The sequence below is a fragment of the Neovison vison genome, chromosome 1 (genome assembly GCF_020171115.1).
Source record: "Neovison vison isolate M4711 chromosome 1, ASM_NN_V1, whole genome shotgun sequence".
NCBI lineage: Eukaryota > Metazoa > Chordata > Mammalia > Carnivora > Mustelidae > Neogale > Neogale vison.
In genome coordinates, this window is record NC_058091.1 from 219287329 (window position 1) to 219299020 (window position 11692).

The 11692-nt window shown below is 39.6% G+C and overlaps 1 protein-coding gene across 5 annotated transcripts in view; it reads right to left on the reverse strand.

Moving 5' to 3' along the window:
• CDK7 (cyclin dependent kinase 7) overlaps positions 1 to 11251 on the reverse strand; it is a 39229-nt gene extending 27978 nt beyond the window's left edge. For 3 of the 5 annotated variants that reach the window (XM_044267752.1, XM_044267769.1, XM_044267745.1), the window contains exons 1-5: positions 11099 to 11251; positions 10686 to 10745; positions 4574 to 4607; positions 3597 to 3664; positions 1726 to 1794 (exon numbers count right to left, since the gene is read on the reverse strand). In XM_044267752.1, coding sequence (XP_044123687.1) covers positions 1726 to 1794; positions 3597 to 3664; positions 4574 to 4607; positions 10686 to 10745; positions 11099 to 11164 — 297 coding nt within the window. In that variant the 5' untranslated portion in view covers positions 11165 to 11251. The remainder of the gene's footprint in view (positions 1 to 1725; positions 1795 to 3596; positions 3665 to 4573; positions 4608 to 10685; positions 10746 to 11098) is intronic. The other 2 variants (XM_044267761.1, XM_044267779.1) reach the window with 2 other exon arrangements.
• Between the last annotated feature and the right edge of the window lie 441 nt (positions 11252 to 11692).

Consider the following 11692-nt stretch of genomic DNA (forward strand, 5'->3'; position numbering starts at 1 on the left):
TGCAAGACAGAGTTTTCCAGGCATTATTTGAGAACTGTGCTTAAAGCCAGTTTATTCCTACATTTTTAAGTTATATTAGCTAAAAGTTCCCATTTTCTTTTTTTAGAAATCAGATTTAGATAAAAGGTATCCTGGGCCGCCTGGGTGGCTCAGATGGCAGGCGGCTCGGGTCATGACCCCAGGATTCTAGGATCGAGTCCTGCATCAGGGTCCCTGCTTTGCAGAGAGCCTGCTTCTTCCCTCTCCCTTTGCCTGCTGCTCTGCCCCACCCTGCTGGTTTCTTCTCTCTCTCTGTCAAATAAATAAAATCTTTTAAAAAAAAGGTATCCAAATTGGCAAGAAGTAAAACTTACACTATTTACAGATGACATACTATATATAGAAAAACCTAAATATTCCACAAAAAAACTACTAGAACTGATCATTGAATTCAGTAAAGTTGCAAGATCCAAAATCAATATACAGAAATCTGTAGCATTTCTATATACTAATAATAAAGTAACAGTAAGAGAAATTAAGAGAATCCCATTTACAAGAAAAAAAAAGAAAAGAATAAAGAAAAAGAAAGAAAAAAAAGAAGTCAGAGTTAGGCAAAATATGCCCTTTTCAGTGCATAGTTCCATGTGTTTAACAAAGACATCCAGTTATGTAACCACTACCAAAATCAAGATAAAGTTCTTTAACTCCCACCCCTACCCTAATCGCCTCAGGCCCCTCTATACCTAATACTTTCCTCTACTCCCAACCCTGGCCACCACTGACCTAATCTGTTTCTTTAGTTTTGCCTTTTCCAGAATATCATATAAGTGGAATTATGTAATATATAGCATTTTGAACTTGAGTTCTTTCATTTAGCATAATACATCTGAGATTCCTCTATACTTTATACTATGAACAGTTCATTACTTTTTATCCCCAAACAGCATTCCATTTTACAGCTATACCACAGTTTGTTTATATATTCACTAGAAAAGGTATTTGGATTGTTTCCAGTTTCGGCAATAATGAATAAAGCTGGAAATCTGTGTACCAAATGATTTCTGTGTAGACATATTTTGGTGTCTCTTAGACAAATATCTAGCAGTGGTATTGCCAGATCGTTCTTTAGCTGTGTATTTAACTGTTTTTTGTATTCTCACCAGCAGTGTATGAGAATTTTAGCTGTTCAACATACCTGGATTGTCAGTTTTTTTATTTTGTTTTGTTTTTTAAAGATCTTATTTATTTGACAGAAAGAGAAATCACAAGGAGGCAGAGAGGCAGGCAGAGAGAGAGGGGGAAGAAGGCTCCCTGCTGAGCAGAGTCCAATGCGAGGCTCAATCCCAGGACCCTGAGACCATGACCTGAATTGAAGGTAGAGGCTTAACTTACTGAGCCACACAGTGTTCCTGGATTGTCAGTTTCTGAGATTCAGTTAGTATTAAGGAAAAACCCAAGATCTTATATTCTCAAAAGTAAAATAAAAAACGTGGGTTTCAAAAGGAGGATATTCTGTGATAATACGGAAAAGGAACTCTAAATTCTCAAAGGCCTAATATTCATTTCTCTAAAAGTAATGTCAATAAGGTACAAGGAACTTGGTAGACAGAAATGCTCTGAAATCCCAATCTCTGTATATAACACTAGGAATATGGCTAAATGACTCAGATGAAAAAAGGAAATAAACATTTAGGTTCTCTTCTGATAAAAAGAGAAAAGAAAGTTCTCTAGGAATCTTAATCTTACCTCTAGATCAGTTTCCATAAAATCAAAGACAAGACTAATATTAGATTTATGTCCAAAAGCATCAAGGAGCTGCAAAGCAAAATTAAAAAATAAGTAAGTAAATAAAAATGTGATTTTCCATAAAACATTTGAAAAGATTATACCAACTAAAGTAATTCTTAAAATTTAAACAAGTATCTGGACTGCTGACAATTCCCAACTAAATCTGAATTATCTTTTTTTTTTTTTTAAAGATTTTATTTATTTATTTAACAGAGAGATTACAAGTAGGCAGAGAGGCAGGCAGAGAGAGAGAGAGGAGGAAGCAGGCTCCCTGATGAGCAGAGAGCCCGATGCGGGACTCGATCCCAGGACCCTGAGATCACGACCTGAGCCGAAGGCAGCGGCTTAACCCACTGAGCCACCAAGGCGCCCCTAAATCTGAATTATCTTATTAAATTTGACATTTATCCTTTATATTGCTAGGAATTAGTAATTTGAGGCACAAAAATACTAAACTTTGTATTTTTTAAAAGATCTTATTTATTTGAGAGAGACAAAGAGCATGCACAAACAGGGGGAGGGGCGGAGGGAGAGAGAGAAGCTGACTCCTCGCTAAGCCAGGAGCCTAATGCTGGGCTCAATCCCAGGACTCAAAGATCGTGACCTTAGCCAAAGTAAGACACCTAACCAACTGAGCAAGTAGTTGTGCCTAAACCTTAGGTTTTGTTTTTTTTTTAAAAGATTTTATTTATTCATTTGACAGAGAACCCAAGTAGGCAGAGAGGCAGGCAGAGAGAGAGAGAGAGAGAGAGAGAAGCAGGCTCTGCACTGAGCAGAGAGCCCGATGCGGGGCTCGATCCCAGGACCCTGGGATCACGACCTGGGCCGAAGGCAGAGGCTTTAACCCACTGAGCCACCCAGGTGCCCCTTAAAAAGTCACTAAATACTTAAGTTTTCCTCCAAAATTTTGTGGGTTATAATTAAGAAATAAATTAATGAAAACTTCACCTCAGTCTGCATTTTTGTGCTCAATATTTAAGAAAATCCTATAAACAGAAGTGGTAGCTATCATTCCTTATATGCACCCTCTATTCCAGGCTCTATTTCCAGGTACTTCACAAGCATTCAATCAATGAACTAGTCTTACTACAACCCTCGGAGGTGGAGTTATGGCACCGAGTTATAGGGGAGCTTACTCAAGGTCTTATACATGCTAGGGCTCTCGAGACTTCAAAATGATTTTTCACAAAATTAGGCCATATGCCCATATTAAATTTATTCCATCAGTTGTATCCTAGAGACGCCTGGGTGGCTCAGTCAGTTAAGTGTCTGCCTTTGGCTCCTGGGATGGAGTTCCCAGCTTAGAGGGGAGTCCGCTTCTCCCTCTGCCTCTGCCCCTCCCCATTTGTGCTCACGCTTTGAGTATGGCACGTGCTCTCGCGCTCTCTCTCATGCTGTCAAAATAAAGAAATAAAATCTTAGGGGCGCCTGGGTGGCTCAGTGGGTTAAAGCCTCTGCCCTTGGCTCTGGTCATGATCCCAGGATCCTGGGATTGAGCCCCACATCGGGCACTCTGCTCAGCGGGAAGCCTGCTTCCTCCTCTCTCTCTCTGCCTGCCTCTCTGCCTACTTGTGATCTTTCTCAGTCAAATAAATAAATAAAATCTTTAAAAAAAAGAAAAAAGAAACAGAATCTTAAAAAAATTTAAAAAAAAAAGATACTGCCTATAGAATCAATTAGAACAAAAAATATCTATTAGCCTGTAAATTTTTAAGCTTTTTTACAAGGTTCACCTAAAGCAATTCATCTTGCTGAGCCTTCAATCAACAACTACCACATTCAGAAATGACAGGGTCCCAAATCCCAGAAACAATTTAGATCATACTCACACCAATTATATTTGGATGACTTAGCTCCTGTAATAATTTTATTTCTCTTAAGGCTGTTCTATTTATACCTATATGAAAAGGCAAAGGAAAATGTGAAAACTCTGACATCTCAAATCTTAAAAACATATTTTTTGGGATAGGTTAGTCTTTCAGGAAATAGCAGTGAATATCCTACAGAAAAAAAAAGGGCCATTTTGACAGTTTTTTTTGACATCTGGTTTTATTTTATATTACTTTATTTTAAAAATAATTTAAAATCACTATGATAAATGGTGAAAAAAAGTATTCACTTTGTAGCAGATCTCTTGAGAAGACTGCTGGAATAACAATGTGACTGTGTAACATTAAAGCAATAAATAAGTCAACAGCTTCCTCCTTCTTGCATTATGAATATTAGGAACAGATTCTTGATGCTAACAGCAAAATAGTGGTAAGACTATTATCATTCCCAATACAAAGGATAGAACTCAAAATTAAAAATAAGATCTGGTACTATCTGTTAAATAGAAGATGGGTCCTTTTCATAAAAACTAGTTCTTGATGACTAAATACGACTTAACAGGCTAGCACACAAAGCTATGGAGGAAAGGTAAAAACGTGTTTTCTTCCATTCGTCTATTTCAGTGTGAGCTTTCCATACTTCCATGAGGTTGTATCCTGAATTTTCAAAATATTCAGTTCAGAGAAAAAAAAAACAGTGCTTGCAACAATACCTTAAAGAATGATGAAGACAGCAAGACAAGCCACTGATAACCTTGTTGCCTTACATTTACTCAGATGACTTGGTTATATGACTCTTAACATCCAAATGGTGGGTATCACAAACATCCTGTCTCTATTCTGATTCCCCATGCTAAGTTTACTCTTCTAGCACCCTGCAACAACCCTATCTAAACCGCTCAAAACTGATACGTTGCTAACTTCCTTAGTGAGGATAAAAACTTTTCCTGTTCTGTCAGATTATATTGAGTACTTACCATCTTTAGCTTCTGATCTATGTCCAAGTTTAATCTGTTGGGGGGGGAACCCAAACACATTAAAAATATGTTATTTAGACTTAGTGCATAACATATAAATACTTCAGAAACTTAGCCACAACAAGAATATGTAGCAAACTTATATGTGGCCAGTAAGCAAGAAGCGAGTGGGAAATCATGAATCTGAAAGGCAAAATTACATGTAATAAAAAGAAAAAAAAAAAAGCCCAAAACAATTACTTCTGGAAAACACAGCTATTCTACCTTTAAAACTACCCCCCAGCTAAATGCAAAATGGTGCACCCACTGTGGAAAACGGTATGGAGGTTCCTCAAAAAACTAAAAAGATAATTACCATGTGATCCAGTAATTCCCCTACTGAGTATTTACCCCAAGAATACAAAAACACTAATTTATTTAAAAGCTATATGCCCCTCTATGTTTACTGCAGCATTATTAACAAAAGCAAACAGAATATTAAAATAGAATATTACTCAGCCACAAAAAAGAACGAAATCTTGCCATTTGCAACATGGATGGATCTAGAGGGTATAACATTAAGTGAAATAAGAGAAAGACAATACCCTATGATTCATTCATATGTGGAAATTAAGAAACAAAACAAACTAACAAAGAAAAAAGAGACAACCAAGAAACAGTTAACTAGAGAGAACAGGTGGCTATCAGAGGAGAAGTGGGGGGAGGTTGGGGGAAATAGCTGAAGAGGATTAAACTACACATCATGATGAGCACTAATATACAGACTTGCTGAATTACTGTATTGTACACCTGAAACCAATGTAACACATCATGTTAGGTATGCTAGAAATAAAATTTAAAAAATAAGAATCTTGGTAATGATAAAAATAGATTAAAATATGTAAATATATAAATATATATATATATCTTCCAACTGTATACCACAAACACAACTTTTTACTTAAAGGTAAAATACTATAGTACTAAAAAATATAAGGCACTCAGCAATAAATTTAACAAAAGATGTGCAAAGCTTTCTGAAACTAAGTAATAAAATGATATAAAAACATGCTTAAAATGAGACCAAAATAAACACACTCATGGATAGCAGGACTCAGTAATCATATATGTGTCAATTTTCTTTAAGTTCAATGCAATCAAATCTAAAGCTCAACAGCATTTTTTAAAGAATACTGACAGGGACGCTTGAGTGGCGCAGTTGGTTGGACGACTGCCTCCGGCTCAGGGCGTGATCCTGGAGTCCCGGGATCGAGTCCCACATCAGGCTCCCAGCTCCATGGGGAGTCTGCTTCGCTCTCTGACCTTCTCCTCACTCATTCTCTCTCTCACTGTCTCTCTCTCTCAAATAAATAAAATAAAATCTTTAAAGAATACTGACAAACTGATTCTAAACTTTACATGGAAAAGGATCTAAGAACAATTTTTAAAATTTTTACATTTTGTAAACACAATAAAAATACATTGGTTTCAGGAAGCCATCTACTTCATTACCCAGATTTTTTTTTTTTAAAAAAAGATTTATTTACTTATTTATTTGACAGAGAGAGAGATCACAAGCAGGGAGAGAGGCAGGCAGAGAGAGAGAGAGAGAGAAGGAAGCAGGCTCCCGGCTGAGCAGAGAGCCCGATGCGGGGCTCGATCCCAGGATCCTGCGATCATGACCTGAGCCGAAGGCAGCGGCTCAACCCACTGAGCCACCCAGGCGCCCCTATTACCCAGATTAAACAACTATCAATATTTCACCACACTTACTTCATTATTCATCCTCTCCTTTCTGCTGAATAAAATGTTTTCTAAGAAACCTCAGATTTCACGTCATTTCATCCCCATGTACTTAAGTAGGCATCTCTAAAACATGGACATTTTCTTACATATTCAATATGCCATCCTCATACTTTTTTTTTTTTAAAGATTTTATTTATTTGACACAGAGAAAGAGATCACAAGTAGGCAGAGAGGCAAGCAGAAGGAGGGGGAAGCAGGCTCCCCGCTGAGCAGAGAGCCCAATGTTTTCATAGAGGTGCATATACTTTTAGTGCAGGCCTCGATCCCAGGACCCTGAGATCATGACCTGAGCCGAAGGCAGAGGCTTAACCCACTGAGCCACCCAGGCGCCCACACTTTTTTTTTTTTTAATTTATTTGTGAGAGATAGCATGAGAGGGGAGAAGCAGACTCCCTGTGGAGCTGAGAGCCCCATGCAGGTCTCAATCCCAAAACTCTGGGATCATGACCTGAGCCGAAGGTAGTTGCTTAACCAACTGAGCCACCAGGTGCCCTGCCATTTTCATTCTTAACAAAATTAATAATAATGCCAGAGCAGTATGTAATACCTAGTTCATATAGAATTCTCTTGATTGTTTGAAATTTCCCAAGTGGCAGATAAAGTAGCCAAGATAATTTTGAAGAAAAACAGGTATGCTTAACTTATCAGATTTCAAGGGTTTTGAAAGACAATAGTAATTAAATACACTATAGCATCTGAGCAGGGATGGAAAAAAAAAAATCAACTAATGGAAAAAAAAAATAGTGTGCCCCGAAATGGATCCAAGTATATACTGGAACTCAGATACAACTAAAGGCAAAACTTGGTGTTACAACAGGAAAAGGACAGACGATCCGTAATGCTCGGACAGCAAGGAAAAAAAATACTGGATCACCCTACTACACAAAATAGAAAAATTAATTCCAGATAAAATAAAGACCTAAATGTGAACAGCAATGCTTTAAAATTTTTAGAAAATAGAACCCTTAATAACCTGGACGTAGGCAAGCACATAAAAAGGAAACCCATAAAGGAAAAAAAAAAAAAAAATGGATAAACTCAACCAGAACAGAACTATAAATTTCTGTGCCCCAGAAGACACCATATATCAACGAAGTCTAGCCAAAGACTATGAGAGGATACCTGCACTGCAAATTTCTGACAAAGGATTAATGTTCAGAATATAATAAAGAATTCCACTAATCCACAGGAAGAAAAAATTTTAAGCACCCTAACAGAAAAACTGGTAGAAAAAAAAAATCTAAAAAGCCAATAAAGCTGTGGTGGGTATTATAGAGGGCACGGCTTGCATGGAGCACTGGGTGTGGTGAAAAAATAATGAATACTGTTTTTCTGAAAATAAATAAATTGGAAAAAAAATGTGACATAGTAGAAGATGGAGAATGCTATGGAAGGAAATAAAGCAGTGGAAGGAAAAAAAAAAGCCAATAAAGCTAAGAAAAGATGATCAATGTAACTGGTATTCAGAGGAATATTAATTGAAACAATCATATACCAATTTTGACCCAGGTAATTGAAAAATGTTGTAAAATCTGACAATACAAACATGGTAAGAATGTGGAGGGAGGTTAAACTGGTCCAACCACTTTGAAGAGCAATGTGACAATATGTGGTGAGAGTGATGCTGTTATGTGCCCTAAAACAGCAATAATTCACAGATGGTTTCAAATATGGATATATTCTCTAAAGAAACTGACATGAATAGGCATCTCTGTAGGACTATATTAAGGGAAAACATAAAAAAATAACAACAAAATAGCCTAAGTGTACATCAACAAGATTTTGACAGACAAATATAAGTGTAATTGTATGATGGAATCTAATCACCAATGATTAGAAATAAACCATATCTACATGTATCCATGTAGATTTTCGCAATCATGCTGATTCAGGGGGCACCTGGGTGGCTCGTGGGTTAAACCTCTGCCTTCGGCGCTGGTCATGATCGCAGGGTCCTGGGATGGAGCCCCACAATGGGCTCTCTGCTCAGTGGAGACCATGCTTCCCCCTTCTCTGCCTGCTGCTCTGCATACTTGTGATCTCTCTGTCAAATAAATAAATAAAATCTTTTTTTTTTAAGATTTATTTATTTATTTATTTATTTGACAGAGAGAGAGAGAGAGAAATCACAAGTAGGCAGAGAGGCAGGCAGAGAGAGAGGAAGGGAAGCAGGCTCCCTGCCGAGCGGAGAGCCCGATGCGGAACTCGATCCCAGGACCCCGAGATCATGACCTGAGCAGAAGGCAGCGGCTTAACACACTGAGCCACCCAGGCGCCCCAAATAAATAAAATCTTTTAAAAAAAAATAATGTTGAGGGGCACCTGGGTGGCTCAGTGGGTTAAAACCTCTGCCTTGGGCTCACATTAGGATCCCAGGGAGGTGGGATGGAGCCCCGCATCAGGCTCTCTGCTCAGCGGGGACCCTGCTTCCTCCTCTCTGTCTACTTGTGATCTCTCTCTGTCAAATAAATAAATAAAATCTTTAAAAAAATAAAATAATAAAAAAAATTAATGATTCAGAAAGACAAACTATAAAAGAATATTTACATATGTGGGGGTGGATGGGCAGCCAGCCAGGCACTGAGAGAAATAATCTCGAAGGCCACCAATAGAGGATTGGTTAAATAAATGGGGAATCATAAATTGAGTATGATCTTTTTAAAAACATGAGGTAGACATCAATGATAATTTACTGGGGCGCCTGGGTGGCTCAGTGGGTTAAAGCATCTGCCTTCGGCTCAGGTCATGATCCCAGGGTCCTGGGATCGAGCCCCGCATCGGGCTCTCTGCTCAGCAGGGAGTCTACTTCTCCCTCTGCCTGCTGCTCCCCCTGTGTGTGCGCTCTCTTTCCCTCTTTCTAAAAAAAAAAAAAAAAAAAAGATAATTTACTTTTTATAAATTTCAAAAGAAATTAAATATTCCACTTACCTTTAAAAGTACTCTTTTTTAAATTTTAAAGATTTTATTCGACAAAGAGACCACTAGTAGGCAGAGTAGCAGGCAGAGAAAGAGGGGGAAGCAGGCTCTCTACTGAGCAGGGAGCCAGATGTAAGGCTTGATCCCAGGACCCTGAGACAATGACCCAAGTGGAAGGCAGATGCTTAACCCACTGAGCCATCCAGGCACCCTATCCCTCTAAACACAATTTAAAATTCCAAGATACAATAAGTGAAAAAAATACAGAAAATTCATTTTTTGTAAAATTAAACGTGTTAGTAAATAAGTGTAAAACTTTATAGCAGAAAGACTAGATAATGTCTAAATTGAGGCTTCAAAGGAATTAGGAATTTTGAAGAAGAAAACAGATTCAAATGGCAACAGGAACAATAAGGAGGTAAGGACACCTGGGTGGCTCACTAGGTTACGCCTCTGCCTTCAATTCAGGTATTTATCCCAGGGTCCTAGAAGGGATCCCCACGTGGTGCTCCCTGCTCCTGGAAGAGCCTGCTTGCCCCGCTGCCTGCTACTTCCCTGTGTGCACTCTCTGTCCCCCTTTCTCTGACAAATAAATAAATAAATAAATAAAATCTAAAATAAAAGGAGGAGGTGGAGGTCACCTACCCCACCAAGAGACCTTGAGGTATGACAAAAACCTCTGAGAGTATTACTGACTTCAGCAGCACAGGAAAGAAGAACAAGCAACCTGGCAGCAAAACACCTGGATTTAAATGCTAGTTTTAGCCATTAGTATCTGTGTCATTTTGACAACTACTCAATCTCTCTTAGTCTCAGGTATCTCAAGTGTAAAATGAGGATATTTTCCCTACTTCATATGCCTATATGGAGGGCTAAATGAAAAGAATGTAAGTGAAGATGCCTGATATGTAAAAAATTAGCTACATACGACCCAAGTTTCTTGAATGAATGCAAGTAAAAAAGTTACTAAATTCATTTTTTTAAAAGGCACATCAATGTTAATGCTCATGAAAGCCTTTCAAGGAAAATCTGTACACAGAAAATGCAGATGATACACATGACGGATGCAGGTGTGGCAGAAACCGTGACCTGGGAAGATCACGGCATTAAACAGCTCTGAGGAACCAGCAGATGGGTACTTGCTCCCCTTGCCTACGTCTGAAGTTATAAAGCAAACATAATATATAGCTTCCTCTTCATTTCCATTCCAGTTAATGGAACAACAACAACAACAACAAAACTAATTCAACCCGAGTTCCACTCTAGAACACAAGACATTAATAAACTCCGTTTTCTCTGAAAATGACCTAAATATCAGCAGAGCACGGTCAAAAGTCGTACAAAGCCCAGGCATCAGCTCATACATACAGATATCTTCAGAGACTGAAGGAAAAATAAGACAGTAACTCACTTTCTTAATGGCGACAATTTGGTTGGTGTTCTTGTCTCTGGCCTTGTAAACCGTGGCAAACTAGAGAGAAAAACAGAAATAATCTAAGCTTGTGGGAGCTTTTTTGTGTTTGCCTTTTTACTTCTTCAGATCTGGAGAAGCAAAGACCTCGGGGTTCTTGGAGCGGATTCGAGGTGGCGTGGAACGCGGTGAGGCAGGCCACTTCCCATTCCAGTCTATCCTTCAGAAAGGACAGAGCCGCGTAGGGGCTCCCCTCCAGGGTACACAGAGGGGCAGCAGGTGCGTCTGGGCAGTCTCGTCCAAAAAGGAGTAGCCAGGTCAGTCCTCTCAACCCCACCAGAAAATCTGTGAGGGTGTGAGGCGGCCTGGCGTTCTCCGTTCAGAGCCCTGCGAATCCCATCCGAGAGCCTCACCTGTCCCTCCCCGAGGAAGTCCAGTTTCTCATAACGCTTTGCTCGCGACTTCACGTCCACCGCCATTCGTCGCACGAAACTCGGCTCCAACTGAAAAGGGCAAGCTTCCGCAACACCAGGAATTTAAAGCTACCTAAATACCTCCAACAGCCACTTCCGTTGAGTGAGAGCCGGCGCTTTATTAGCTCCGCCCCACTTCCGGTTTGGGCTTGGGTGCTGCCGAGTAAGTCCGGCTAGAGCCCGCCCTACGGAAGCTGCGCGGGGCAGGGTTCGTTGCTTTTCTGCGCCGTCCCCGCCCTGTCACGCCGTAGTCTGTTGGTGCCGGAAGCGGTGTGTTTTCGCGGTTGACTATGTCACCCTGTTACCGTTTTAACATAGATATTCCCTTCAGTACGGGGGACAGGTCAGCGTTCTGATATAATGTTCTGAGTTCGGGATTTAATAGGTATGTGTGAGTGTGGAAGACTTGACCTTATCCCTGATCTCGCTGTCTGGTTCTTGCTCAAGGGCGTCCGTCGCGATGGTTGCTATGGACGCTTAGCGTCGCAATCGCCGGTTACTTAGAAGAGAGCCCAGTTCTTCAGGGCTGGTCAA